At 43.9% G+C, this 26823-nt stretch overlaps 1 protein-coding gene across 4 annotated transcripts in view; it reads left to right on the top strand.

Moving 5' to 3' along the window:
• Window positions 1–26823, top strand: part of LOC110527401 (radixin) — a 36108-nt gene that overhangs the window by 2981 nt on the left and 6304 nt on the right. The window contains exons 2-13 of one of the 4 annotated variants that reach the window (XM_036982823.1): window positions 3711–3763; window positions 3874–3921; window positions 4260–4351; window positions 16418–16501; window positions 20211–20306; window positions 21027–21149; window positions 21725–21876; window positions 21994–22077; window positions 22229–22375; window positions 22991–23087; window positions 23297–23460; window positions 23931–24061. In XM_036982823.1, coding sequence (XP_036838718.1) covers window positions 4340–4351; window positions 16418–16501; window positions 20211–20306; window positions 21027–21149; window positions 21725–21876; window positions 21994–22077; window positions 22229–22375; window positions 22991–23087; window positions 23297–23460; window positions 23931–24061 — 1090 coding nt within the window. In that variant the 5' untranslated portion in view covers window positions 3711–3763; window positions 3874–3921; window positions 4260–4339. Of the gene's footprint in view, window positions 1–3710; window positions 3764–3873; window positions 3922–4259; window positions 4352–16417; window positions 16502–20210; window positions 20307–21026; window positions 21150–21724; window positions 21877–21993; window positions 22078–22228; window positions 22376–22990; window positions 23088–23296; window positions 23461–23930; window positions 24062–26823 lie in introns of those variants that run through there. The other 3 variants (XM_036982825.1, XM_036982822.1, XM_036982826.1) reach the window with 3 other exon arrangements.

Genomic DNA, 26823 nt, shown 5'->3' with positions numbered 1-26823 from the left:
ATCAGGTAACGACTACAGATGATACATTTCTGAAAGTATGTGGATTCGTTCATGCCTAAGCATAAAGGCTTAGACACGTCAGCATGTTGACACATACCCTTCCTGAGTTAAAATATGTAAGCGGGTGCACGCTCATCAGGGGCATGTCTTGAAGGGATCTCACCCCAGATATCTCCCTGGACTCATACGGTAGTAGGGAGATTTCTGGTGGTGAGGGTAGGTAACAACATCTCCACCCTGCTGATCCTCAACACTGGGGCCCCACAAGGGTGCGTTCTGAGCCCTCTCCTGTACTCCTTGTTCACCGACGACTGCGTGGCTACGCACGCCTCCAACTCAATCATCAAGTTTGCGGACGACACAACAGTGGTAGGCTTGATTACCAACAACGACGAGACGGCCTACAGGGAGGAGGTGAGGGCCCTCGGAGTGTGGTGTCAGGAAAATAACCTCACACTCAACGTCAACAAAACTAAGGAGATGATTCTGGACTTCAGGAAACAGCAGAGGGAACACCCCCCTATCCACATCGATGGGACAGTAGTGGAGAGGGTAGTACGTTTTAAGTTCCTCGGCGTACACATCACAGACAAACTGAATTGGTCCACCCACGCAGACAGCGTCGTGAAGAAGGCGCAGCAGTGCCTCTTCAACCTCAGGAGGCTGAAGAAATTCGGCTTGTCACCAAAAGCACTCACAAACTTCTACAGATGCACAATCGAGAGCATCCTGTCGGGTTGTATCACCGCCTGGTACGGCAACTGCTCCGTCCACAACCGTAAGGCTCTCCAGAGGGTAGTGAGGTCTGCACAACGCATCACCGGGGGCAAACTACCTGCCCTCCAGGACACCTACACCACCCGATGTCACAGGAAGGCCATAAAGATCATCAAGGACAACAACCACCCGAGCCACTGCCTGTTCACCCCGCTATCATCCAGAAGGCGAGGTCAGTACAGGTGCATCAAAGCTGGGACCGAGAGATTGAAAAACAGCTTCTATCTCAAGGCCATCAGACTGTTAAATAGCCACCACTAACATTGAGTGGCTGCTGCCAACACACTGACTCAACTCCAGCCACTTTAATAATGGGAATTGATGGGAATTGACGTAAAATATATCACTAGTCACTTTAAACAATGCTACTTAATATAATGTTTACATACCCTACATTATTTATCTCAAATGTATATGTATATACTGTACTCTATATCATCTACTGCATCTTTATGTAATACATGTATCACTAGTCACTTTAAACTATGCCACTTTGTTTACATACTCATCTCATATGTATATACTGTACTCGATACCATCTACTGCATCTTGTCTATGCCGCTCTGTACCATCACTCATTCATATATCTTTATGTACATATTCTTTATCCCTTTACACTTGTGTGTTTAAGGTAGTAGTTTTGGAATTGTTAGGTTAGATTACTCGTTGGTTATTACTGCATTGTCGGAACTAGAAGCACAAGCATTTCGCTACACTCGCATTAACATCTGCTAACCATGTGGATGTGACAAATAAAATTTGATTTGATCAATGTCCAGCATCTAAATGATTTGACCTGTTCAGGCACTGAAAATGTGCTTCTTCACATAAAGGTGACATAACTGAGCATACAGCGCCATATTCAGAAGTAGGCTACAAGGCACGGAAAAGCAAATGTTGTCATATTTAATCCAAAGCACATCTGCTATTTCTGTTTAAAAAAAGAGCTCCAATCGGAACACCTGTTTTCTGTAAAGATACAAACGTAGGCCAATCTATGCTGAAAATGTAGTTGATTTATTTAACAGAAAATAAAAGTTGCACACCCTCAATCCCCCTGCAAGCCCTGTTTGTTATGGGCGATGGGTGCAGATTGGGTTGTCAGAGGCGGTCCCTGGCAGTCCAGGCCCTGCGTGGTGATAGTTACTGTTGGTCTGTAATCCACTCCAAATTGTCAATGCATAAATCGTTCATCAAAATTGGGTCGATATTGCAAGAAAATATTGTCATTTCGCATAACCATACCACAAGGTAGCTACGTACTTGCTTCATTCATGACGAGAAAACAAACTGGTACAAACTAGCTGGCCAAGTTGCTGGTTAGCGATCTTATATTAACCAGTAATACAAAAATGCGCCCAAATGTGTTCCCTGAAGGGAAGGAAATGTTATTTGTTACCTAGCTAGGCTACCAGTTAGCTTTTACGCTCCCCCCTAATTAGCGAACCTTCTTGATTCTAGTTAACGTTACTAAGATATAAATAAAACATCTCAAATTAGATGCTCACTTTAGCTTTAACTTATTTGAGGTATTTTCGGAACATTTTCTAATTTCTTGTCAGTTTGACCCCACGCCATTTACAATCTAAAAAATGACAATTGGAACTCCAGGAAAGGGGTGATTCTTGTTGCTAGGCTGCCAGTTACAGTGCTTTTAGCTTGTGGTTTGCGTGTGCCTTTATGCAGGTGGAATACAAAACGTTTAGCAAGTGTCAAATAATTATATGGATTTAATATTATCAGAAATTGTCCTTATTTAGCTTATCAAAAAGCATATCAGGATCCTGATTATGAACCTCAGTCACCTCAGCATATGAAAATATACTATGCAGGCCTACTGTCAGTATGAAATATGGATTTCATATTCAACAAATTATTGAGCATGTGCGGAAAACTCATAAATGCATCAGAAATCGCCGTTATTTTCGGCATATCAAGATCCAGATAGGGAGATCAGCCAAGAAAAGCATATCTGGAATCAATATGGCATATCTTGAATGTGCTGAGAACACAGATATGCGATGTATACAGTCAGTATTTGTCAACCTGAAGAGAGGAAATAGGATGTCGCACATCTCAAGATATTGAAGTCCATATCCGGCCATAGGAAATGTCCATATCCGGCCATAGGAAATGTCCATGTCCGGCCATAGGAAATGTCCATGTCCGGCCATAGGAAATGTCCATGTCCGGCCATAGGAAATGTCCATGTCCGGCCATAGGAAATGTCCATGTCCGGCCATAGGAAATGTCCATGTCCGGCCATAGGAAATGTCCATGTCCGGCCATAGGAAATGTCCATGTCCGGCCATAGGAAATGTCCATGTCCGGCCATAGGAAATGTCCATGTCCGGCCATAGGAAATGTCCATGTCCGGCCATAGGAAATGTCCATGTCCGGCCATAGGAAATGTCCATGTCCGGCCATAGGAAATGTCCATGTCCGGCCATAGGAAATGTCCATGTCCGGCCATAGGAAATGTCCATGTCCGGCCATAGGAAATGTCCATGTCCGGCCATAGGAAATGTCCATGTCCGGCCATAGGAAATGTCCATGTCCGGCCAAAGGAAATGTCCATATCCGGCCAAAGGAAATGTCCATATCCGGCCATAGGAAATGTCCATATCCGGCCAAAGGAAATGTCCATGTGTGATATTCAGAGTAATTCCAGCATCATACATATCTAAAAGACACGTCTGGATTCAGAATTTGTCTGAATATGGTGCAAATCCACATAACTCAAAATATGCATTGAAAATGGTCTGTATCCTCTAGAATATCAAAAACGTGTGAAGCAAAGATATCCCCTGATATGGACCCTTTTCACCCAGTGCAGCAATAGAATGTATGACTGGGGGATGAGAGATTATGCTCAAGCCTTGGAGGGCTGAAATTGAATAGACCCCTCAGTCTCATGTTTTATTGTCTCCCAGGCAACCGTTCTATATTTGGATCGGGCGTAATCAACCTTACATCTTCTTACCAGGTGATTCAAGTCATGAGATTACACTACCACTGCACTCTTTACTGAAACAGCAATTTGATCAAACACAAAGTTTCTGTGTGGTTGATACCCTTCCATTACTCCAATTGCAGCCATCGTTATGAGAGGTCCTCTCCTCAGCAGTGTCCTGTAAATCACAGGTAATCCAAATTATCAATATAACTTACCAAGTTTGCTTTAATGATAAACTAGAAAATAAAGGAAAAGAGCACTATCAAATTAGAAATGAGTACATACAGTGCCTATCATAAGTATTCACTCCCCCAGCTTTATTTCAGTCCGGTTGACCCGGACACCACAGTGACAATATCATCGTTACCCCCTCTCTACCCACTGACCTAAACTCCCCTTCTTCTCTTTCATTCCTTCCCCTTTGCCCTGGTTTCTCTGTCTTACCCATGTGTTGCATCAGCTGTTCTACCTGCATTAGATCTGCTACAATGTCCCCATAACTGAACTGATCTTCTCTGTCCCCTAGGTTCTGTGAAACAGGGAAGCTATCCATCCTGTGACAGTTGTCTTCTCAGCTGCCGGGTGAAGGGAGGAGAGGAGACAAACATGCCGAAACCGGTAAGACCTCAGAAACGGAACTATGAACTGAATACTAATGCAGTGGAAAGGACGAGATAACCAGTTCAGTTCAAAACCATCTGTGGTCTTCATCGGTTAGACTGCTTCCTGTCCAGTCGATGGGAACTTAGTTTCTACTGCTGGCAACACAAGGGATGTGGTTTCACTTCCTACTTGGGCCACATGCACTGACTTGACTGCTGACTATCTGTAAGATGCTCTGGATAAGACTAGTGTCTTGAGTGTACAGGAAGTTTGTATGTGCTTGTACCGCCCACCCTCCTTCACCCTTGCACTTGATGGTTCCCTTCCAAGACCCATGGTGTGATGTAGTGTAGGCCTGTGTGTATGTCTCCCAGGCTCTCAGCCTATCTCAGCCACAGACACAGGGCCAGAGGCTCTGCAACACTGCTGCTATTGTTAACAGCTAATTGGACAGAGAGAATACCAGGGCCCTCTGCTGTACAAGAGACGCCAAAACAAACCATTCAATGCAGTGCATGGTATCCGATATCCACTGAACATTCTCACTGTTTCTCCTAGTTTCTCTGTTCATGTCTTAAGAAGCAGGTCGGGACATGGGGTTAGAGGATGAGTCATGTGGCTCTTGCATAACTCCTGCTTTGATTTTATGCTTAGTTATGATACAGAGTTTGATTTACGGTCAGTGGAGGAAAACATTGTAGGGGAGGGAGTGTTTTGGAAGCCCTGGTAGGGGAACTGTTCTTGTGTGAGACTGGAGTTAAGAAGGGCTGGTTTTGGCTCTTGTCAAATGATTAAGATGGCAGTTGGCTATACACACTCCTCTCTCCTTGTGGATATATTGGGAATCTGGGGTGGTGGGGAAATGGCAGTGGAGAGAGGCGCAGACGTGCACTGATGATGTCATCATCCTCTGATTCTCTCTGTCTCCTGAGTCATCAGCGCACCGTCCCAACACAGCGCACCGCCCCAACACGGCTCACAGCAGAAACAGGCCAGGCATCCTTTTTCGATAAGGTCACTGTCAAAGGCACTAGAGAATAGTATGTCCCCCATAGTTTGTCAGCCACTCAGGGGCCACTCAAAGGCCCCAAAACAACACCAATGGGAATTCGGGGTGGCTGAATTCTTATCTGGAATATTCATACGTTTAATTTGTCCGTTACCCCTTGGCCTAAAATTTCCGCGCCCCTGCAGCAATGTAATTAACATACAGTGCATTTGGAAAGCATTCAGACCCCTTGACCTATTTGACATTTTCTTACCGTATAGCCTTATTCTAAAAAACATTCTCAGCAATCTACACACAATACCCCATAATGACAAAGTAAAAACAGGTTTCTAGAAATGTTATCAAATTTATAAATAATAAAAAACAGAAGTAATTTACATAAGTATTCCGACTCTTTGCTATGACTTGAAATTGAGATCAAGTTCATCCTGTTTCCATTGATCATCCTTCAGATGTTTCTACAACTTGATTGGGGTCCACCTGTGGTAAATGCAATTTATTGGACATGATTTGGAAAGGCACACACCTGTCTATCTATATAAGGTCCCACAGATGACAGTGCATGTCAGAGCAAAAACCAAGCCATAGGGTTGAAGAAATTGTCCGTAGAGCTCCGAGACAGGATTGTGTCGAAGCACAGATCTGGGGATGGGTACCAAAACATTTCTGCAGCATTGAAGGTCCACAAGGCCTCCATTCTTAAATGGAAGAGGTTTGGATCCACTAAGTATCTTTCTAGAGCTGGCTGCCTGGCCAAACTGAGCAATCGGGGGAGAAGGGCCTTGGTCAGAGAGGTGACCAATCAGGCCTTAATGGTAGTGGCCAGACAGAAGCCACTCCTCAGTAAAAGGCACATGACAGTCTGCTTTGAGTTTGCCTAAAGGCACCCAAAGGACTCTGACCATGAGAAACAAGATTCTCTGGTCTGATGAAACCAATATTGAAATCTTTGGCCTGAATGCCAAGTGTCACATCTGGAGGAAACCTGGCACCATTCCTACGATGAAACGTGGTGGCAGCAGCATCATGCTGTGGGGATGTTTTTCAGCGGCAGGGACTGAGAGACTAGTCAGGATTGCGGGAAAGATGAATGGAGCAAAGTACAGAGATCCTTGATGAAAACCTGCTCCAGAGCGCTCAGGACCTCAGCACGGGGTGAAGGTTTACCTTCCAACAGGACAACGACCCTAAGCACACAGCCAAGACAACACAGGAGTAGTTTCCAAACAAGTCTCTGAATGTCCTTGAGTGGCACAGCCAGAGCCCAGACTTGAAAATAGCTGTGCGGCCACGCTCCCCATCCAACCTGACAGAGCTTGAGAGAATCTGCAGAGAAGAATGGGAGAAGCTTGTAGCGTCATGCCCAAGAAAACTTGAGGCTGTAATTGCTGACAAAGGTGAATCAACAAAGTACTGAGTAAAGGGTCTGAAAACTTATGTAAATGTGATATTCCATGTTTTTGTTTAATAAATGTGCAGACATTTCTACAAACCTGTTTTTGCTTTGTCATTATGGGGTGTTGTGTGTAGATTGTGAGGGGAAAAAAACAATTGAATCAGTTTCAGAATAAGGCTGTAACGCTAAAGGTCTGAGTACTTTCTGAAGGCACTGTAATAAAAACATCCCCATCAAAATCTGTCTGTTTAAGCTAGAGAGATGTTATGTTTTGCATGGGCTGCATCTCAATCTACTGCATCTGCCGATAACCCCCTTCCGCATCTGCGGTAAAAGGTGGGAGCGCTAGAGTGGTGTTTGTCAGACCATGAGACATCCCGAAAATCTGTCTTCTCATGAAAACGTTTGTAGCGTACGAAAGGTTTAGCCTACAAACTATGATGAGAGATGACTCTCACAAACACGATGGTGTACTCCGTTTTGCTCTAGGACGACCATAAGACTCATCTGAAGTCGATACAGCCTCTTCTGCCAACTTGTCTGTAGCGTCCGAACGGTTTGGGTACACACACATGTGACCCCTCTGTGGAAAGTTGAGACTCTCACGAACACTGGTGTTTTCCAATACCAGTAGATGTTTTACAATTTTTTATGGAAGTATATATGGAGAGTTTAGTGCCTAAATAAAGGGATAAATGCATGTCAAAGTAATTCCCTGATTTTTCTTATAGCTCTCAGATATAGGACAGACACTTCAGAACAAACTTAGTCCCAAAAATAAATCTAAATGACCTACCATGTAGTGAATCTGTTAAAATACATGTTTTATTTTTTTATTTTTGATACCTTAAGAGGTCTTAAAATTCCAAATCAAATATCTAAATAATTCTTGGTATGACCATCTTATAACAATTCCATATGTTATTTTAGAACCCCTCTCTTGGCTTAGACTGGGATTAGACTCTAGGTTAACCCAGCTACAATTCATGATGGGATTAATTAACCTGTTTTTTAAAATTCAGCAGGTGAATGAAACTGCACTGGGGATGGAACATTTTAATATGTTAAAAATGGCTTTGGGAAGTCAAACTGCTCCTAACTTTTAATGGTAGGCTGCTTAGTAGGGCTGAGAGTCCATGTGCTTGTTTGTACCCCAGGCAAGGCCTGTGTTTTGCTGTGCTGGTAGCCCACCTCTGGGGTAGCGGTAACAGTGTGAGGTCAGGGGGGTTGGGGTAGCCTATACTGAATAACCTGCATTATTCATTGGGCATAAGAACTGGCACACGCTGACCAAACCCCTCCTCCCTTCCCGTGAGCTTGGCGGGGGGGTGTTTATGACCCGACAGACCCCACAGGAAGGGACCCCTGCAGGGACGTGCCTGTTTTCTCTGTCTTGTTTGGTTTGCTGCAGAAGGGCCTGAGTGTGAATTGGGCCCATATAAATGGGAGAGCTGTGTGAATTGGGCCCATATAAATGGGAGAGCTGTGTCAACATCCTGTGTAAGAAGGGTAAGGGGATGAGTAGGGGGACAGGCTGTAAGTGGTGGGGGGGCACTGGGTGACACTGCAGCCTTGTTTGCTAGCTTTGTTTTCTGCTATATCTCTGTCTGCTAGTGAAAGCTCTGCAAGGCCTTGGTGAGCTCTGTCAAATCGCATAGATAAACCAACAACACAAAGTTGGAGCAGCATCCATTATCCTCACGCCTGCCTGTTGAAGTCCAAACAGACTGACTGGGCCATAGTTAACATTCTAGCCTGCCCAGGGCTGCACTGTCCAGGGCTGCGTTCAGTACATAAAAATGTAATTGGATGTTTAATTGAACTGAAACGGTGCTGTACTGAACGACCAGTTAAAAACAGGGAGGGGTTGGATTGTGTGTTCAAAATGCACCACTGTTTTTTTTTTGCTTCAAGCCACACCCACCGAACGGAGCAAACCTGTCTGTTCATGTACATACCAGAACGTTTTGGGAAAAATGTGTTGTTCATTACAAACCGTTCCGCAACGTACCAAGCGTTCAAGCAAACTGAACACACCCCTGGTCTATGAGTCTGAGTGGAACGCTTCCTGATCCTGTGCTCTGTTGACAAGCACCCGACCTGATCCTGAGTACGTGTGTAGGTGGGGATTCCTCCCCTCCCTCCCCAGTAGGGGGGTTAATCAACCGGACAGACAGCTGCTTATTGCCCAGCTGGCCAGATTAACAACTCCACTCTGACTAAATAAAGGAGAACAGTCCTGTGTGTCTGTCTGAGACCTCCTCTCAGCAAAGCCTATGTAAACAGCTTATGGACAAACAGCTGCACATTTACTGAGGGGATTGTCTGAGAGAAGACTCATCCTCTAAACAAAATGCATGACGAGCAACAGGATAAAGATTCTGACTGAAAAGTGTCTCAGCTAACCTTTCTAGAACTCTCTCTCTCACACACGCACACTGTGTGGTCCATTCGGCCTTCCTTTCATCACCTCTCTGTTCATGCATGGCCTCTCAGGGGCATTTGGTCTTCCACATTTAGCTCTGCCCTACTGACTCAGTCACATGGATGGTGGGAAACATGACCACTAGAGGAAAAAGACAGATCCCTTTGACCATGTCCCTCACACACACACCTGATCACACTCCCAATTGCCCTAATATGAGTCCTCCTTAGATTCTTGTGCAGTTTTCTTCTAGGCCTGAATCAGAACCGGTGCTATCGCCAAGAGAAAGTGCTACTGTACTGTTTTTAGTTTGAAATCCACCAGTTGTATCACATTGGTTTATGTACTGTATTTGGGGTGTCATGAGTAACTGGGGCTTGGTTCAGTGGTGTTTTCAGAGGATGTGATTAGCTGTGTGGGTGCTATAGCACGTCTCTCCTCCCCCTTCCTTCTGTCCACACACGGGACAGCCAGGGATTATGGAGAGCCGTCTGTCTGCCTGGCTTTAGCTAGACTACTCTCTTCGCCTTCACACTCCGTGGGCTAGTTGTGTTTTTGGCTCAGATACACATGCAGGCATAAACACACATACACAGGCACACACACACGTACACACCCAGGCATACAAACCCAGAGATATAGACAGGCAGACGCGCGTGCGTGTGAAGTCTAACAAAGGTCAGCACCTGCACAGCTGATTGCTGGTGGCAGGCAGCCCCCACACAAACACCAGGAAAGGGACATTCAAAACATCGGTAGGAAACACAAGTTAAGCACTTGACTCTCCATAACAGCTTTGTAACTCTGATACCCAACAAGGCGTCCGTTTGTCCTGCGCACACTGCATGTTGCTACTTCATTATATAACGGGACTAAGGCATGGTCTTTCCAAGTCAGTTTACTTTCAACCATTTAATGAGTACGATCACGTATGTGTGATCATTGTTGAGTGGTCCCTGCAGCGTACGATCACAAACGTGACTGGAACAGTAGCATCAAAGTATGATGCAACAAATGCGTCTAAACGGCGTTGTTGTTTGAAAAGCATCTAAACAATGTTTTGCACTGATGGGAAATAAAGGTCTTCACAACTTTATTTCACAATTTAACATTTTTATTGTAAAAGATAATTGCGAACATAACACGGAACACATCCACAGGTAAACTCATTCCATAAGGGAGAAATGTATTGTTTAGAAAAGAGATGCATGTTCGCTAAGCTAACAGAAGCTAAATTATTTATAATGGCAGACATGTTTTTGTTTGTTTGACTTGGCGAAAACTCCCTAATCCCAGAATGCCATTCACTATAAGACGCAAATAAACAAAGTCAAAGATGGCTGCGCTCATTGCCTGAAAAATATGAACATAGTTTAGCCACTTTTCAGCATATTACAAATCGTTGATGTACTTGTTAGTGTATACAAGAACCTGAGCACATAACTTGACAAGTCATTTACCGTTTTTGACAAATCACAAATGTTTTCACCTCACAGATCATCACACCAAATACAAGCCTACTGCCTAACCGTAGCGCGAAAGCTATGCAGGGATGAAACCATTTTCGGGGGGTTTGTGAGGGGGTTCATTTCATTTGTGGGGGGCTTTCAAGTACATGGGGGGTAGAAATGGGTGAAGGTATTGGGAGGGATATGATGCAGGAAATGTTACAATGATGGGGGATTTATCAATAAATGGGGGGCAAACACAGAAGTTTATACGATAAAATAAAACCCCTGGAAAGGGGATCTGAGCTGGCAACCCTGAGGTACCAAAGTTACAATCTGATGCCGTGTTCAAAACAACTGGGAAATCTTAGACTTCCGACTTCAGTGCGTTCAACACAATAGGGAACTCTGGGGGGCGACGAGCTCCGACTGTAAAAAATCATTTTGAATGGTCATCCAACTCGGAATTCCAACTCGGGCCTCTTTCTAGAGCTCCGACTTTCCGACCTGAAGATCATTGACGTCATGATTTTACCTAGTATTTTTCCGAGTTCACAGTTGTCTTGAAATAACCATAAGTCAGTCAAGTGAACTATCCATTGACAACCAGAATGCATTTAATGATGTCAACAAACATGGCTACAAACATGGCGCCACACATAGCTGGCAAATAGCCTAGCATTAGCTCATAATAATCAGTACAACATTCAAAAAGTATTTTACACACCTGTCCATTACAATCTATGCATGATTCATCACCAGTACTTGAAAACATGAATAAAACAGTAAATATATTAGGATCCATATTTACAGCAGAAACAACACTATATACAGAAAATAAGCCACTTACTTTGATTGGAACGCACACGTCTAAAGTCCAATTTGTAAGGAAAACAAACACGAAGGCAATGCGGGCGCCTACCTGAAAATGTGCTGCGGTGAAAACGTTGTGCAAGGCCTGTTCTGTCTAGGATGCACAATGTTTTCATACTTGATCTGGGGAAACACTAGGGAGTGCTTGAGCTCTCGTTGAAGAGAGAAGTTTGTCGGGCTCAGTAAAAAGTCAAACAAAAATTGTCCACAACAGTGAAATTGGCTACTTCTTATGTGAATTAACAAGGAAGTGGAACACATCTCAATTCAAACTGTTAGAGTATAGAACTTGTTTGAAAATAATTTGAAGTTGACAAGTTGAAACATTGCTTAAAGGTAATTAGCAGGCAGTATGCCTTGGTTTGAGGGCAGCGCAGGTAACTTCTGTGACATAACAGTCGCATTTTGGAACAGTGAGAGCATTCTGACATCACGGACATGAATAAACTCATTCAGGGGCGACGGTTAGAGATATTTGGAACTCACACGTGAAAAGGTTAGGAAAGACTTGTTACTTAACGGTGACCTTGTGCCTGTGTTGTGGTGGTGGTCTGGTTTATATGTGTACATATTCCCTTCTAATCCCATCCCCTGACTGACTCGATCAGCTATTTGAGGGAGGGGACCTGACCTGAGTTCCTTAGAAGAAACACCTCATTTAACCTTAACCTTTCTAGCAACCCCTCGACAACATTCCGCTGAAAAAGCAGCGTGTGAAATTAAAAAATGTTTTTTTGAAATATGTAACTTTACCACATGAACAAGTCCAATACAGCAAATGAAAGATAAACATATTGTTAATCTACCCATCATGTCCGATTTCAAAAATGCTTTACAGCTAAAGCACAACAAATGATTGTTAGATCACCGCCAAGTCGAAAAAACACACAGCCATTTTTCCAGCCAAAGATAGGGGTCACAAAAAGCAGAAATATAGATAGTTAATCACTAACCTTTGATCTTCATCAGATGACACTCATAGGACATCATGTTACACAATACATGTATGTTTTTTCTGATAATGTGCATATTTATATCCAAAAATCTGTTTACATTGGCGCCTTACGTGCAGTAATGTTTTGATTCCAAAATATCCGGTGATTTTTGCAGAAATACTCATAATAAACATTGATAAAAGATACAAGTGTTATTCACAGAATTAGAGAGACTTCTCCTTAATGCAACCGCTGTTTCAGATTTCAAAAAAACTTTACGGAAAAAGCATAATCTGAGAACAGCGCTCAGAACCCAAAACAGCCAGAGGAATATCCGCCATTTTGGAATCAACAAAGTTAGAAACTACACCATAAATATTCACTTACCTTTGATCTTCATCAGAAGGCAATCCCAGGAATCCCAGTTCGACAATAAATGACTGATTTGTTCCATAAAGTTCCATTTATGTCCAAATAGCCACTTGTTGTTAGCGTGTTCAGCCCAGTAATCCATCTTCATGAGACGCAGGCACTTCATCCGGACAAAAACTCAAAGTTCCGTTACAGTCCTTTAGAAACATGTCAAACGATGTATGGAATCAATCGTTAGGATGTTTTTAACATAAAACATCAATAATGTTTCAACCAGAGAATTCCTTGGTCTTCAGAAAAGCACTGGAACGAGAGGTAACTCAGGCGGGAGCGCGCGTCATGAGTCCAAGGGTCTCTGCCAGACCACTGACTCAATGAGGTCTCATGAGCCCCTCCTTTATAGTAGAATCCTCAAACCAGTTTCTAAAGACGGTTGACATCTAGTGGGAGCCCTTGGAAGTGCAACCTCATCCATATCTCAGTGTGTATTCGGTAGGCCAAGCTTTGAAAATCTACAAACCTCAGATGTCCCACTTCCTGGTTGGATTTTTCTCAGGTTTTCGCCTGCCATGTGAGTTGTGTTATACTCAGACATCATTCAAACAGTTTGGAAACTTCAGAGTGTTTTCTATCCAATACTAATAATAATATGCATATATTAGCATCAGCTTTTTCAGTTCTGCCCACAAATTTTCTATAGGATTGAGGTCAGGGCTTTGTGATGGCCACTCCAATACCTTGACTTTGTTGTCCTTAAGCCATTTTGCCACAACTTTGGAAGTATGCTTGGGGTCATGACCCATTTGCGACCCAGCTTTAACTTCCTGACTGATGTCTTGAGATGTTGCTTTAATATATCCACACATTTTTCCTCTTCATGATGCCATCTATTTTGTGAAGTGCACCAGTCCCTCTTTCAGCAAGGCACCCCCACAACATGATGCTGCCACCCCCGTGCTTCACGGTTGGGATGGTGTTCTTCGGCTTGCAAGCCTCTCCCTTTTTCCTCCAAACATAACGATGGTAATTATGGCCAAACAGTTCTATTTTTGTTTCATCAGACCAGAGGACATTTCTCCAAAAAGTACGATCTTTGTCCCCATGTGCAGTTGCAAACCGTAGTCTGACTTTTTAATGGTGGTTTTGGAGCAGTGGTTTCTTCCTTGCTGAGCGGCCTTTCAGGTTATGTTGATATAGGACTTGTTTTACTGTGGATATAGCTTCCTGTTTCCTCCGGCATCTTCACAAGGTCCTTTGCTGTTGTTCTGGGACAGATTTGGGACAGAAGTACGTTCATCTCTAGGAGACAGAACACATCTCCTTCCTGAGCGGTATGACGGCTGCGTGGTCCCATGGTTTTTATACTTGCGTACTATTGTTTGTACAGATGAACGTGGTACCTTCAGGCATTTGGAAATTGCTCCCAAGGATGAACCAGACTTGTGGAGGTCTATAATTTTTTTTCTGGGGTCTTGGCTGATTTCTTTTGATTTTCCCATGATGTCAAGCAAAGAGGCACGGAGTTTGAAGGTAGGCCTTGAAACACATTAACAGGTACACCTTCAATTGACTCAAATGATGTAAATTGCCTATCAGATGCTTCTAAAGCCATGACATAATTTTCTGAATTTTCCGAGCTGGTTAAAGGCACAGTCAACATACTGTATGTAAACTTCTGACCCACTGGAATTGTGACACAGTGAATTGAAGTGAAATAATCTGTCTGTAAACAATTGTTGGAAAAATTACTTGTCATGCACAAAGTAGATGTCCTAACCGACTTGCCAAAACTATAATTTGTTAACAAGAAGTTTGTGGAGTGGATGAAAAATTTGTTTTAATGACTCCAACCTAAGTGCATGTAAACTTCTGACTTCAACTGTAGCAGTAATTGTCAACATCCGTAAGACCAAGGAGCTGAAAGTGAACTATATTAGAAAGAGGGGATTACGTCCCCATCCACGTTGATGGGGCTGTAGTGGGGCGGGTTGAGAGCTTCAAGTTCCTTGGCATCCACATCACTAAGGACTTAGTCCACATGTGCACACAGCAGGGAAGAGAGTGTTAACACACTATACTCACTCACACATTGACATGCCCACACACATATACTCAGTTTATTAGGTACACCCATCTAGTACTGGCTCAGACCCCCCCCCCCCCTTTTGCCTCCAGAACAGCCTGTCTTCTTTGGGGTATGAATTCTGCAAGGTGTCGGAAACGTTTGTTGCAACAATTTGACTTGATTTGTTTGGTAGATATACTTCTTATCATAGTTCTAGCTCTAGTCTACTTGCCTTTTTCTGTGCTGTACTAGGATGCAGGTGGAGAGGGGTCGCATGTGTGTCTAACAGTATATATTTTGTCCCTCAGCTCGTCCCTACCTGGGCTCGAACCAGGGACACCTCTGCACACATTAACAACTGACATCCCTGAAGCATCATTACTCATCGCTCCACAAAAGCCACTTGCTCTGCAAGGGAAACAACTACTTCAAGGTCTCAGAGCGAGTGACGTCACTGATTGAAACGTTATTAGGCTAGCTAATTAGCGGGGTGCTAATTAGCTAGCCATTTCACACCAGTTACATGTGCTTTCATTGGAGAATACTGAATAGTTAGTGGGGCAGAGCGAGAATACAGGAGGTTTCATGGCTAATTAATGCTAGCGAGACAGAGGCAGATGCACAGTCTCTACAGTGTGGTTTTTGTGAGAGTCGCAGTACTGTGCTGGATATTTACACGTTTTCTGGATAAGTAATGGTGTGTGTGTGTGGTTTGGGGTAAACGGGGATAGAGAATGTGTGTGTGTTGTGTTCCTGTCCTGAGGTTTCATGGGTAATTCATGATAGAAAGAGGAAACGGGGCGAGCAAGGGAAGCTGCTTCTCTCAATGGGCCACTAAGGTACTGTAACCTTAGTCGCCCACAGCTGCACTATCTGGATTGGAGTGCAGCTGGCCGCCACTCGGCATCATCTTTCGCTCTGCATATCGCACTGTCTTTTTTTATTTTCCCCTCTGCCTCTCCAGTGAGGGTGTGTGTGTGTGTTTGGGTAAACCGGGATGGAGAATGTGTGTGTCAGTCATGGAGGATGCCCTCGGGGTCAGGCCTATTCTATCAGCTGTGTGTCAGGTCTGGTGCCAGGCCAGCCTAGTGCATCTCAGTCAGCAGCAGCCAATGGCTGGCCTCGCTCCTCTGCTCCGCCTCACAGGAAGGAGGAGGAGGAGGAGGAGGCGGCCGCTAGGAAGGGGAGTACTCACTGAGTGCTGAGAGGGCAAAAAGACACACACAGGCACTACATTAGCCCATTCAAACACACACACACACACAACACTCCTTCAGTTCTCTGTCTTGCTGGAAGGCCTTTGTTGCTCCCTTGAGGAGCATTCAGTCTCCTGCACTAAAACAAACTGAAATTGAGTTTGTCCATTTCATGTCCACCAAAATGGCTGACTCAATACCATTTTAAATGTGTTAAAGCTGCATCTGACACATCCTGAAACGCTGACCACGGCACACAGTGGTGACTGTGTCGCATGAAAAGTTGACTGCCTACTGTACAGCAATACAGTGAATGGAAAATTACATGCAACTGGCAAATAACATGCAAACTTGTTTTGTAGATTAATGTGCGGGTGACCACCATGGATGCAGAGCTGGAGTTTGCCATCCAGCCCAACACCACTGGCAAACAGCTCTTTGACCAGGTAAGCAAGAGAATTCACATAACTTAAAACCTAATAGAACTATAGTAGGAAACGTAAGATCAAGTGGATGCTTTACCTTGTTCCTGGATGAGGTTCATTTCTCCCTTTTTGTTAGTATTATCATTGAAGATTAGTATTTTATATACACTGTCCTGATTGATGTGTAGTCAGTTACTGTTATAGCATCAGTACTGTTATCCTGTCATAATGGAGCAGTGTTACTGTAACTGACAGTCAGTTACTGTTATAGCATCAGTACTGTTATCCTGTCATAATGGAGCAGTGTTACTGTAACTGACAGTCAGTTACTGTTGTCATAGTATCAGTACTGTTATCCTGTCATAATGGAGCAGCGTTACTGTGACTGACAGTCAGTTACTGTTGTCATAGTATCAGTACTGTTATCCTGTCATAATGGAGCAGCGTTACTGTGACTGACAGTCAGTTACTGTTGTCATAGTATCAGTACTGTTATCCTGTCATAATGGAGCAGCGTTACTGTGACTGACAGTCAGTTACTGTTGTCATAGTATCAGTACTGTTATCCTGTCATAATGGAGCAGCATTACTGTGACTGACGGCCAGTTACTGTTGTCATAGTATCAGTACTGTTATCCTGTCATAATGGAGCAGCGTTACTGTGACTGACAGTCAGTTACTGTTGTCATAGTATCAGTACTGTTATCCTGTCATAATGGAGCAGCGTTACTGTGACTGACAGTCAGTTACTGTTGTCATAGTATCAGTACTGTTATCCTGTCATAATGGAGCAGCGTTACTGTGACTGACAGTCAGTTACTGTTGTCATAGTATCAGTACTGTTATCCTGTCATAATGGAGCAGCGTTACTGTGACTGACAGTCAGTTACTGTTGTCATAGTACTGTTATCCTGTCATAATGGAGCAGCATTACTGTGACTGACGGCCAGTTACTGTTGTCATAGTATCAGTACTGTTCTCCTGTCATAATGGAGCAGTGTTAATGTGACTGACAGTCAGTTACTGTTGTCATAGTATCAGTACTGTTCTCCTGTCATAATGGAGCAGTGTTACTGTGACTGACAGTCAGTTACTGTTATAGCATCAGTACTGTTCTGTCATAATGGAGCAGCATTACTGTGACTGACAGTCAGTTACTGTTGTCATAGTATCAGTACTGTTATCCTGTCATAATGGAGCAGTGTTACTGTGACTGAAAGTCAGTTACTGTTATAGCATCAGTACTGTTCTGTCATAATGGAGCAGCATTACTGTGACTGACAGTCTGTTACTGTTGTCATAGTATCAGCACTGTTCTCCTGTCATAATGGAACAGCATTACTGTGACTGACAAGTCATGCCGAGGCAGCACGCCCATTGCAATATTGATGTCCCTGGCTGAAATATTCATATGATATAGACATCTAGCTAGCTGGGGAAAAACTGGGGCCTGCCCTGGTCCTATGGTTCACTCAAAGGATTTGTCCCACGAGGGCCACCTCAATGAGTTGAGAGTGGAGACAATGTCCCCAATTAATTATATTGATGTCATTTCAACAATGACATGGTTAAACAGTAGTTTTGAGGGTGCATTGGAGGTCATTGAATGATGGACTGTGTTTGGGATCTTTATTGTTGGATAGTTATTTTCTGCAACTTCTCAGCCTGACACTGGAGGAGGAGGAGGAGGATGATGATGTAATTAGAGGTCGACCGATTAATCGGAATGGCCGATGAATTAGGGCCGATTTCAAGTTTTCATAACAATCGGAAATCTGTATTTTTGGGCGCCGATTTGCCTTTATAAAAATGTTTTGTATACCTTTTATTTAACAAGGCAAGTCAGTTAAGAACACACTTATTTTCAATGACGGCCTAGGAACGGTGGGTTAACTGCCTCGTTTAGGGACAGAATGGCAGACTTTCACCTTGTCAGCTCGGGGGAGCCAATCTTGCAACTTTACAGTTAACTAGTCCAACGCAATAACGACCTGCCTCTCCCTCGTTGCACTCCACATGGAGACTACCTGTTACGCAAATGCAGTAAGCCAAGGTAAGTTGCTAGCTAGCATTAAACTTATCTTATTAAAAAAACAATCAATCATAATCACTAGTTAACTACACATGGTTGATGATATTACTAGATATTATCTAGCATGTCCTGCGTTGCATATAATCTGACTGAGCATACAAGTATCTGACTGAGCGGTGGTAGGCAGAAGCAGGAGCGTAAACATTAATTCAAACAGCACTTCCGCGCGTTTTGCCAGCAGCTCTTCGTTGTGCGTCAAGCATTGCACTGTTTACGACTTCAAGCCTACCAACTCCCGAGATGAGGCTGGTGTAACCGAAGTGAAATGGCTAGCTAGTTAGCGTGCGCTAATAGCGTTTCAAACGTCACTCCATCTGAGCCTTCTAGTAGTTGTTCCCCTTGCTCTGCATGGGTAACGCTGCTTCAATGGTGGCTGTTGTCGATATGTTCCTGGTTCGAGCCCAGATAGGGGCGAGGAGAGGGACGGAAGCTATACTGTTACACTGGCAATATTAAAGTGCCTATAAGAACATCCAATAGTCAAAGGTTAATGAAATACAAATGGTATAAGAGAGAAATAGTCCTATAATTCCTATAATAACTACAACCTAAAACTTCTTACCTGGGAATATTGAATACATGTTAAAAGGAACCACCAGCTTTCATATGTTCTCATGTTCTGAGCAAGGAACTTAAACGTTAGCTTTCTTACATGGCACATATTGTACTTTTACTTTCTTCTCTAACACTTTGTTTTTGCATTATTTAAACCAAATTGAACATGTTTCATTATTTATTTGAGGCTACATTGATTTATTGATGTATTATATTAAGTTAAAATAAGTGTTCATTCAGTATTGTTGTAATTGTCATTATTACAAATAAAAAATAAAAAAAATTGTCAGATTTAATCGGTATCGGCTTTTTTGGTCCTCCAATAATCGGTATCGGCGTTGAAAAATCATAATCGGTCGACCTCTAATTGTAATGTCCGAGCCTAATTTCTATCCCTGTTGAGGTCCCTATATGCCTGTAAAGCTACTCTGTAACACATGTTAAAGTCATCGCCGTGACAATCAACAGTACAAGAGTATTTTCTCACAAACAGAAACTGGAGAGCATTTAGGAGGGCTGAAGAACTGTAGTGAATGAGACCATTGATGCGCAGGCAGGTGGCGACTGTCCTGGACGGTGTGTCCAGCTGCCTTACACTTCACAGTGTGTGTTTTGTATTCCCAGTACACACACACACACGCACAATCCATTTCCAGGGAATCAGCAGAAGTTATGGCCATCCGCCTCATTGCCCTCCTCTGCAGTTAACAGACAGAGTGGATCTAAGTAGCTTGTTGCCGCGTGTCAACTGGCTGGGCTATTAGTCACCCTCCCAGAGTTAACGGTGAGCCCTGGGCCCACTGTGGAGAAGTTATGCCACAGTGGGCCCATCGCTGCCGAAGAGCCTCCAGGCAGAGGCTAAAACACCCCTCTCAATTAAACCTGCATTGCTGTATATTTATTTACACAGTAACATGTGAGCCTAACTTTCATCCTAGTCACATGAAGTCTGAACTTTTGTCATGAAACAAATGGTTGCTAGCATGTTGCGTTCTATAGGACTTTTCACATGAGAAATGTGACTTTTTCAGTAATCCCACCCTCCCAACTGTTTAATGGTGGAGTATTGTCTGATGTTAACAGGTGGTGAAGACGGTGGGGCTTCGAGAGGTCTGGTTCTTCGGACTGCAGTACGTGGACAGCAAGGGTTACAGCACGTGGCTGAAGCTTAATAAAAAGGTGTCTTCTCTCATTCTCTCTCTCGTGGTTTCTCTTGGTTTCTCTATCTCTTCTCTTACGCTCTGTTTCCAGAGCGGCTGCCAGCAGGCAGTCAGTTTGAGCTGGTTATTAAGCTGTGGTCAGGGGGCCTCAAATGTGCACTTTCACAGACTTCCTGTCACACTCAGGCCAAAGACCCTCCGACCCCCAAAAAAACTGCTCTGAAGTGCCTGTAAAAGACAGCGAGAGAGGGAGTGTGTGTGTGTGTGTTGTTGGAACTAGTTCAGTAGTCGTAGAGCAGTGTGGTTCTGTCAGGGTGATCAACAGCAGGATTTATTTTAACAGCTGTCTCCAGTGGAAAGTGTTCTGATTCTAGGCCCCGGAGTCTGGGACGTAAGCGGCTGTAAAGAGGGTCCAATCCTATCACTAATTAGGATAAGATTAGATAACATAAGTTTGTTCATACCTTTATGGCTTCATAACCAACTTCTATGATTTAGCTTTATAGCCCAGCTTATAAAGCTTAGATTGTAAAGCTTCTAGATCCTCCAAGTATCTCAATAGTCAAACATGGATGCTTACTGAGCATGCATCTTAGCCAGCCACGTTTTCCCCCTGTCAGTGCAGATAAGGGAGAGGAGACAAGGCGATAGAAGGCACTCCAGACTACTGACAGTCGTCTAGTCTACCTCTAGTGGTCTTGTTGTCTGTACAGGGCTTTAAAGGTGTTGTCCCCTCTAGGTGACAGCCCAGGACGTAAAGAAGGAGAACCCTCTGCAGTTTAAGTTCCGGGCCAAGTTCTTCCCTGAGGACGTGTCTGAGGAGCTGATCCAGGAGATCACACAGAGACTCTTCTTCCTGCAGGTAACTGACACTAGCTGTGTTCCAATACTCATACTAACCATACTATTTGGGACATAAATTGAGAATGTAGTATGCTTATTGGTCATAGTATATATATATTTATAGTATGCCAAAAGTTTCCGGATGTTGTACATTCGTCAAAATACAAAGTATGCAAACAGTGGACACTATTTCTGTGGTTTTAGGGCCCATAATGTAATTCTTCAGAAAATGGGTGTGGCTTCAACGGTACACTCAACTGAAAGGATACCGTTAGTTCATCTTTGTATACAATTAGTATGTAGTATACAGTATGTTAGTATGGGTATTCGAAAAAAGCTTCTGTCTTTGTCGCACAGTGATGACACCACGTCAGTCGGGGGGGAGGCTTTTCATTGTTGGTCTAGGATTCTTAAGTCTTGACAGTCAAAAACAGACATACTCTTATTTTTTTGTATTTGTTTTACTCGTGGTGTCTTGATGCCAAATCCTTCCTAAGTTCAGTACCTTACTGGGCAAGGTGAGATGAGGTCACATGACCTCTACTTTATTTTTCCCTTTTTGTTTTCCTCTCTCCTTTTGGCTTCTCTGACCAGGTGAAGGAGGCCATTTTGAACGATGAGAACTACTGTCCCCCGGAGACTGCCGTGCTGCTGGCATCCTACTCTGTCCAGGCCAAGTACACCGACTACAACAAAGACAGCCACAAGCCTGGCTACCTCACCAACGACAGACTGCTGCCACAGAGGTGAGTGGCCACTGGCCAGAAGCAGGGATATCCCGGAGTCATGCACCATCCACATACTAACAAGGAATCCTGGAATGTTTTTTTTTTTTTTCCTCTGGAATGTTCTGTGTTGTGTAGAGTCCTGGAGCAGCACAAGCTCACCAAGGAGCAGTGGGAGGACCGGATACAGACCTGGCATGAGGAGCACCGAGGCATGCTCAGGTCTGTGTGGATTTCCTTCTCTTTCTCTGTGTGTGTTTATGAGGGTTATTGGGAGAGGTGTTTTGTCTCGTAGAAGGTGCATTTGTCTGAATGGTTCCACCACATCGAGACATTTCCATGTCAGAAACGTAACGATGTGCTTTTCCCCCAGAGAGGACTCTATGATGGAGTACCTGAAGATAGCTCAGGACCTGGAGATGTACGGAGTCAACTACTTTGAGATCAAGAACAAGAAGGGGACAGAGCTGTGGCTGGGAGTGGACGCCCTGGGACTCAACATCTACGAACACGAAGACAAGTCAGTCTCACTACTACAGCTGTGTCAACTATGTCTGGCCTATTGGAAATCTACTGTTAAACTACGTACTGTAATGATAAGCAGATGTTTAATCAGATTTCGCCTAGTTGTTCTACTTTACAAACTGTAGTTTGAGTGTTGGGGTGACTGAAAGATGTCCAAGAAGAAAAGAGAGAAAGAGAAGGATGAGTAAATGTTACTTTTAGCAGTAGAGGAGAGAGGGGTGGGGGAAGAGAGAGTAAGTAGGGTCTGTTACTCTTCCGGTCTTCCCCTCATTTGTGGATGGGACACAACTGTGGCACGGCTTTGAAATGGTTTCCCATCCTGCCACTCAGACCCATTCCCTTTCTTTCCCAACACTGACCTCAGATCAGCTGGTAGACAATAATGCAGTGCCACATTCTTGAGTAGAGACTTGCATTGGCAGGACTGAAATCTGATCACAGATCAGTATAGTATACAGCAATTGACATGGATTTGGATGTCTCTCGCATATCATCGCCATCTGCTGGCAGCTTTTATAGCACAATATTTTACACCCCAAAATACAACTTAATTTTGAATATTGAAAACTCTGTGTGCATCAATTACCAAATATCAACATTTCCCCCCCAGACTGACACCAAAGATCGGCTTCCCTTGGAGCGAGATCCGAAATATCTCCTTCAATGACAAGAAGTTTGTCATCAAACCCATCGACAAGAAAGCTCCAGTAAGTCTCCTTTCATCTGATTTTCCTTTAAGATCCTAAAACAACAAGATGTGAAGGCACAGATCCCTTTTCCAGAACACTTTAATAAGTAGTAGTGAATTATACTCTAAAGAGTTCATCATATTCTCTGTTGTCAAACATAGTAATCTCATGGTCTACCTAGCCATCCTAACGGTTTCCCCTGAACCCGGTCTCCTGTGTCCCTGTAGGACTTTGTGTTCTACGCGCCGCGGTTGCGGATCAACAAGCGGATCCTGGCTCTGTGTATGGGGAACCACGAGCTGTACATGAGGAGGAGGAAGCCTGACACCATCGAGGTGCAACAGATGAAGGCCCAGGCCAGAGAGGAGAAACACCACAAACAGCAGGAGAGGTACAGGAGGAGCACATAGAGACACACACTAACGCAGACACACACCTTCTGACAATACCCTGGATCAGCACCACTAGAGGGCAGTATTAGACTGTATATAAATTGCTATCAAGGATATTTACTTTACTTTCATAGTCATAGCTATATGTTGACAGAAATGAAAGCCTATGTAGAGACATTCCATAGCAGGTATGCTGTATATTTTAACCTTTCTAGCAAACAACATCACCTTTTCAGAATATTTTATAAAGTCAATAATATCCAGAGTGTTGATATTACATACAGACATTAACAAGACATCATGTACAATACATTGACATGTTGGTTTGATACCCTGGATATTACTGTACACTTTAATAAGATACAAAATCACTTGAGGTGACGATGAAAAGGACACCTATATAGTGCTTCGCTGCAAGGGTTCATTTCCTAGCGATTAGATGAGATATCCCTTCATCAATTCCTGACAGAGCCCAGCTGGAGAACGAGAAGAAGAAACGAGAGCACGCAGAGAAAGAGAAGGAGAGAATAGAGCGAGAGAAGGACGAACTGATGGAGAGACTGAGGCTGATCGAGGACCAGACGATGAGGGCCCAGGAAGGTACCAGTCAGCCTCTTCCCACAGCTCCCCTGACGTTCAACCCTCTAACTTTCCTCCTGTCTTCCCACAGCTCCCCTGACTTTCAACCCTCTAACTTTGCTCCTGTCTTCCCACAGCTCCCCAGAAGTTCAACCTTCTAACTTTCCTTCTGTCTCTGTACAAGTGTAGACACTCTATAATACCACATTAATTCAGCATTCATGCAATATCTGCACCTCTTATTTGCCATGGAGGAATTATATATTTACTTTGTATTTAAAATCTATATTGACCCAGGGCAAAATCAGGTGCAAATGTTGCACTGTTGTAAATGCTAGGTAAACCTGTCTCTGGCGTCACCTGGAGGGTTTTCGTGGTGTTGATATGTGGGCTCTACATGGGGCTGTTGGTTGGTCAGTGTCGGTCAGTATGCCAATGGGACCTGACCCTAACCTTCTAGACTGGTCCTCAGTGCGCCGCGGTACTAAACTCTCATCTCTTACTTCTTATAGGACTGTTCTCAGCACAAGGTAAACATTAACTCCACTCAGAAACACTTATTTTAACCCCCTCCCTCCCAACACTACCATCTGATCTTATAGACTTGGGCGGTGTGTTGAGAGAGAGACATCCACATTGTGTTCCAGTGGTATAGACTGACTTGGTGGTGTGTTGAGAGAGAGAGAGAGACATCCACATTGTGTTCCAGTGGTATAGATTGACTTGGTGTGTTGAGAGAGAGAGAGAGACATCCACATTGTGTTCCAGTGGTATAGACTGACTTGGTGGTGTGTTGAGAGAGAGAGAGAGACATCCACATTGTGTTCCAGTGGTATAGATTGACTTGGTGTGTTGAGAGAGAGAGAGAGACATCCACATTGTGTTCCAGTGGTATAGACTGACTTGGGCGGTGTGTTGAGAGAGGGAGAGATCCACATTGTGTTCCAGTGGTATAGACTTACTTGGTGTGTTGAGAGAGAGAGATCCACATTGTGTTCCAGTGGTATAGACTGACTTGGTGTGTTGAGAGAGAGAGAGAGAGAGACATCCACATTGTGTTCCAGTGGTATAGACTGACTTGGTGGTGTGTTGAGAGAGAGAGAGAGAGAGACATCCACATTGTGTTCCAGTGGTATAGATTGACTTGGTGTGTTGAGAGAGAGAGAGAGACATCCACATTGTGTTCCAGTGGTATAGACTGACTTGGGCGGTGTGTTGAGAGAGGGAGAGATCCACATTGTGTTCCAGTGGTATAGACTTACTTGGTGTGTTGAGAGAGAGAGATCCACATTGTGTTCCAGTGGTATAGACTGACTTGGTGTGTTGAGAGAGAGAGAGAGAGAGACATCCACATTGTGTTCCAGTGGTATAGACTGACTTGGGCGGTGTGTTGAGAGAGACATCCACATTGTGTTCCAGTGGTATAGACTGACTTGGGCGGTGTGTTGAGAGAGAGATCCACATTGTGTTCCAGTGGTATAGACTGACTTGGTTTGTTGAGAGAGACATCCACATTGTGTTCCAGTGGTATAGACTGACTTGGGCAGTGTGTTGAGAGAGAGAGAGAGACATCCACATTGTGTTCCAGTGGTATAGACTGACTTGGTGGTGTGTTGAGACATCCACATTGTGTTCCAGTGGTATAGACTGACTTGGTGGTGTGTTGAGAGAGAGAGACATCTACATTGTGTTCCAGTGGTATAGATTGACTTGGTGTGTTGAGAGAGAGATACATCCACATTGTGTTCCAGTGGTATAGACTGACTTGGTGGTGTGTTGAGAGAGAGACATCCACATTGTGTTCCAGTGGTATAGACTGACTTGGGCAGTGTGTTGAGAGAGAGATACATCTACATTGTGTTCCAGTGGTATAGACTGACTTGGTGGTGTGTTGAGAGAGAGACGTCTACATTGTGTTCCAGTGGTATAGACTCACTTGGTGGTGTGTTGAGAGAGAGAGAGAGAGACGTCTACATTGTGTTCCAGTGGTATAGACTGACTTGGTGGTGTGTTGAGAGAGAGAGACGTCTACATTGTGTTCCAGTGGTATAGACTGACTTGGTGGTGTGTTGAGAGATAGACGTCTACATTGTGTTCCAGTGGAATAGACTGACTTGGTGGTGTGTTGAGAGAGAGACGTCTACATTGTGTTCCAGTGGTATAGACTCACTTGGTGGTGTGTTGAGAGAGAGAGAGAGACGTCTACATTGTGTTCCAGTGGTATAGACTGACTTGGTGGTGTGTTGAGAGAGAGACGTCTACATTGTGTTCCAGTGGTATAGACTGACTTGGTGGTGTGTTGAGAGACATCCACATTGTGTTCCAGTGGTATAGACTGACTTGGTGGTGTGTTGAGACATCCACATTGTGTTCCAGTTGTATAGACTGACTTGGTGGTGTGTTGAGAGAGAGAGACATCTACATTGTGTTCCAGTGGTATAGATTGACTTGGTGTGTTGAGAGAGAGAGACATCTACATTGTGTTCCAGTGGTATAGACTGACTTGGTGGTGTGTTGAGAGAGAGAGTCATCTACATTGTGTTCCAGTGGTATAGACTGACTTGGCGGTGTGTTGAGAGAGAGAGACATCCACATTGTGTTCCAGTGGTATAGACTGACTTGGTGGTGTGTTGAGAGAGAGAGACATCTACATTGTGTTCCAGTGGTATAGACTGACTTGGGCAGTGTGTTGAGAGAGAGAGAGAGACATCTACATTGTGTTCCAGTGGTATAGACTGACTTGGGCAGTGTGTTGAGAGAGAGAGAGAGACATCTACATTGTG

The sequence above is a fragment of the Oncorhynchus mykiss genome, chromosome 7 (genome assembly GCF_013265735.2).
Source record: "Oncorhynchus mykiss isolate Arlee chromosome 7, USDA_OmykA_1.1, whole genome shotgun sequence".
NCBI lineage: Eukaryota > Metazoa > Chordata > Actinopteri > Salmoniformes > Salmonidae > Oncorhynchus > Oncorhynchus mykiss.
The sequence above is the reverse complement of the archived record's forward strand: the minus strand, read 5'-3'. Positions and strand labels throughout refer to the sequence as shown.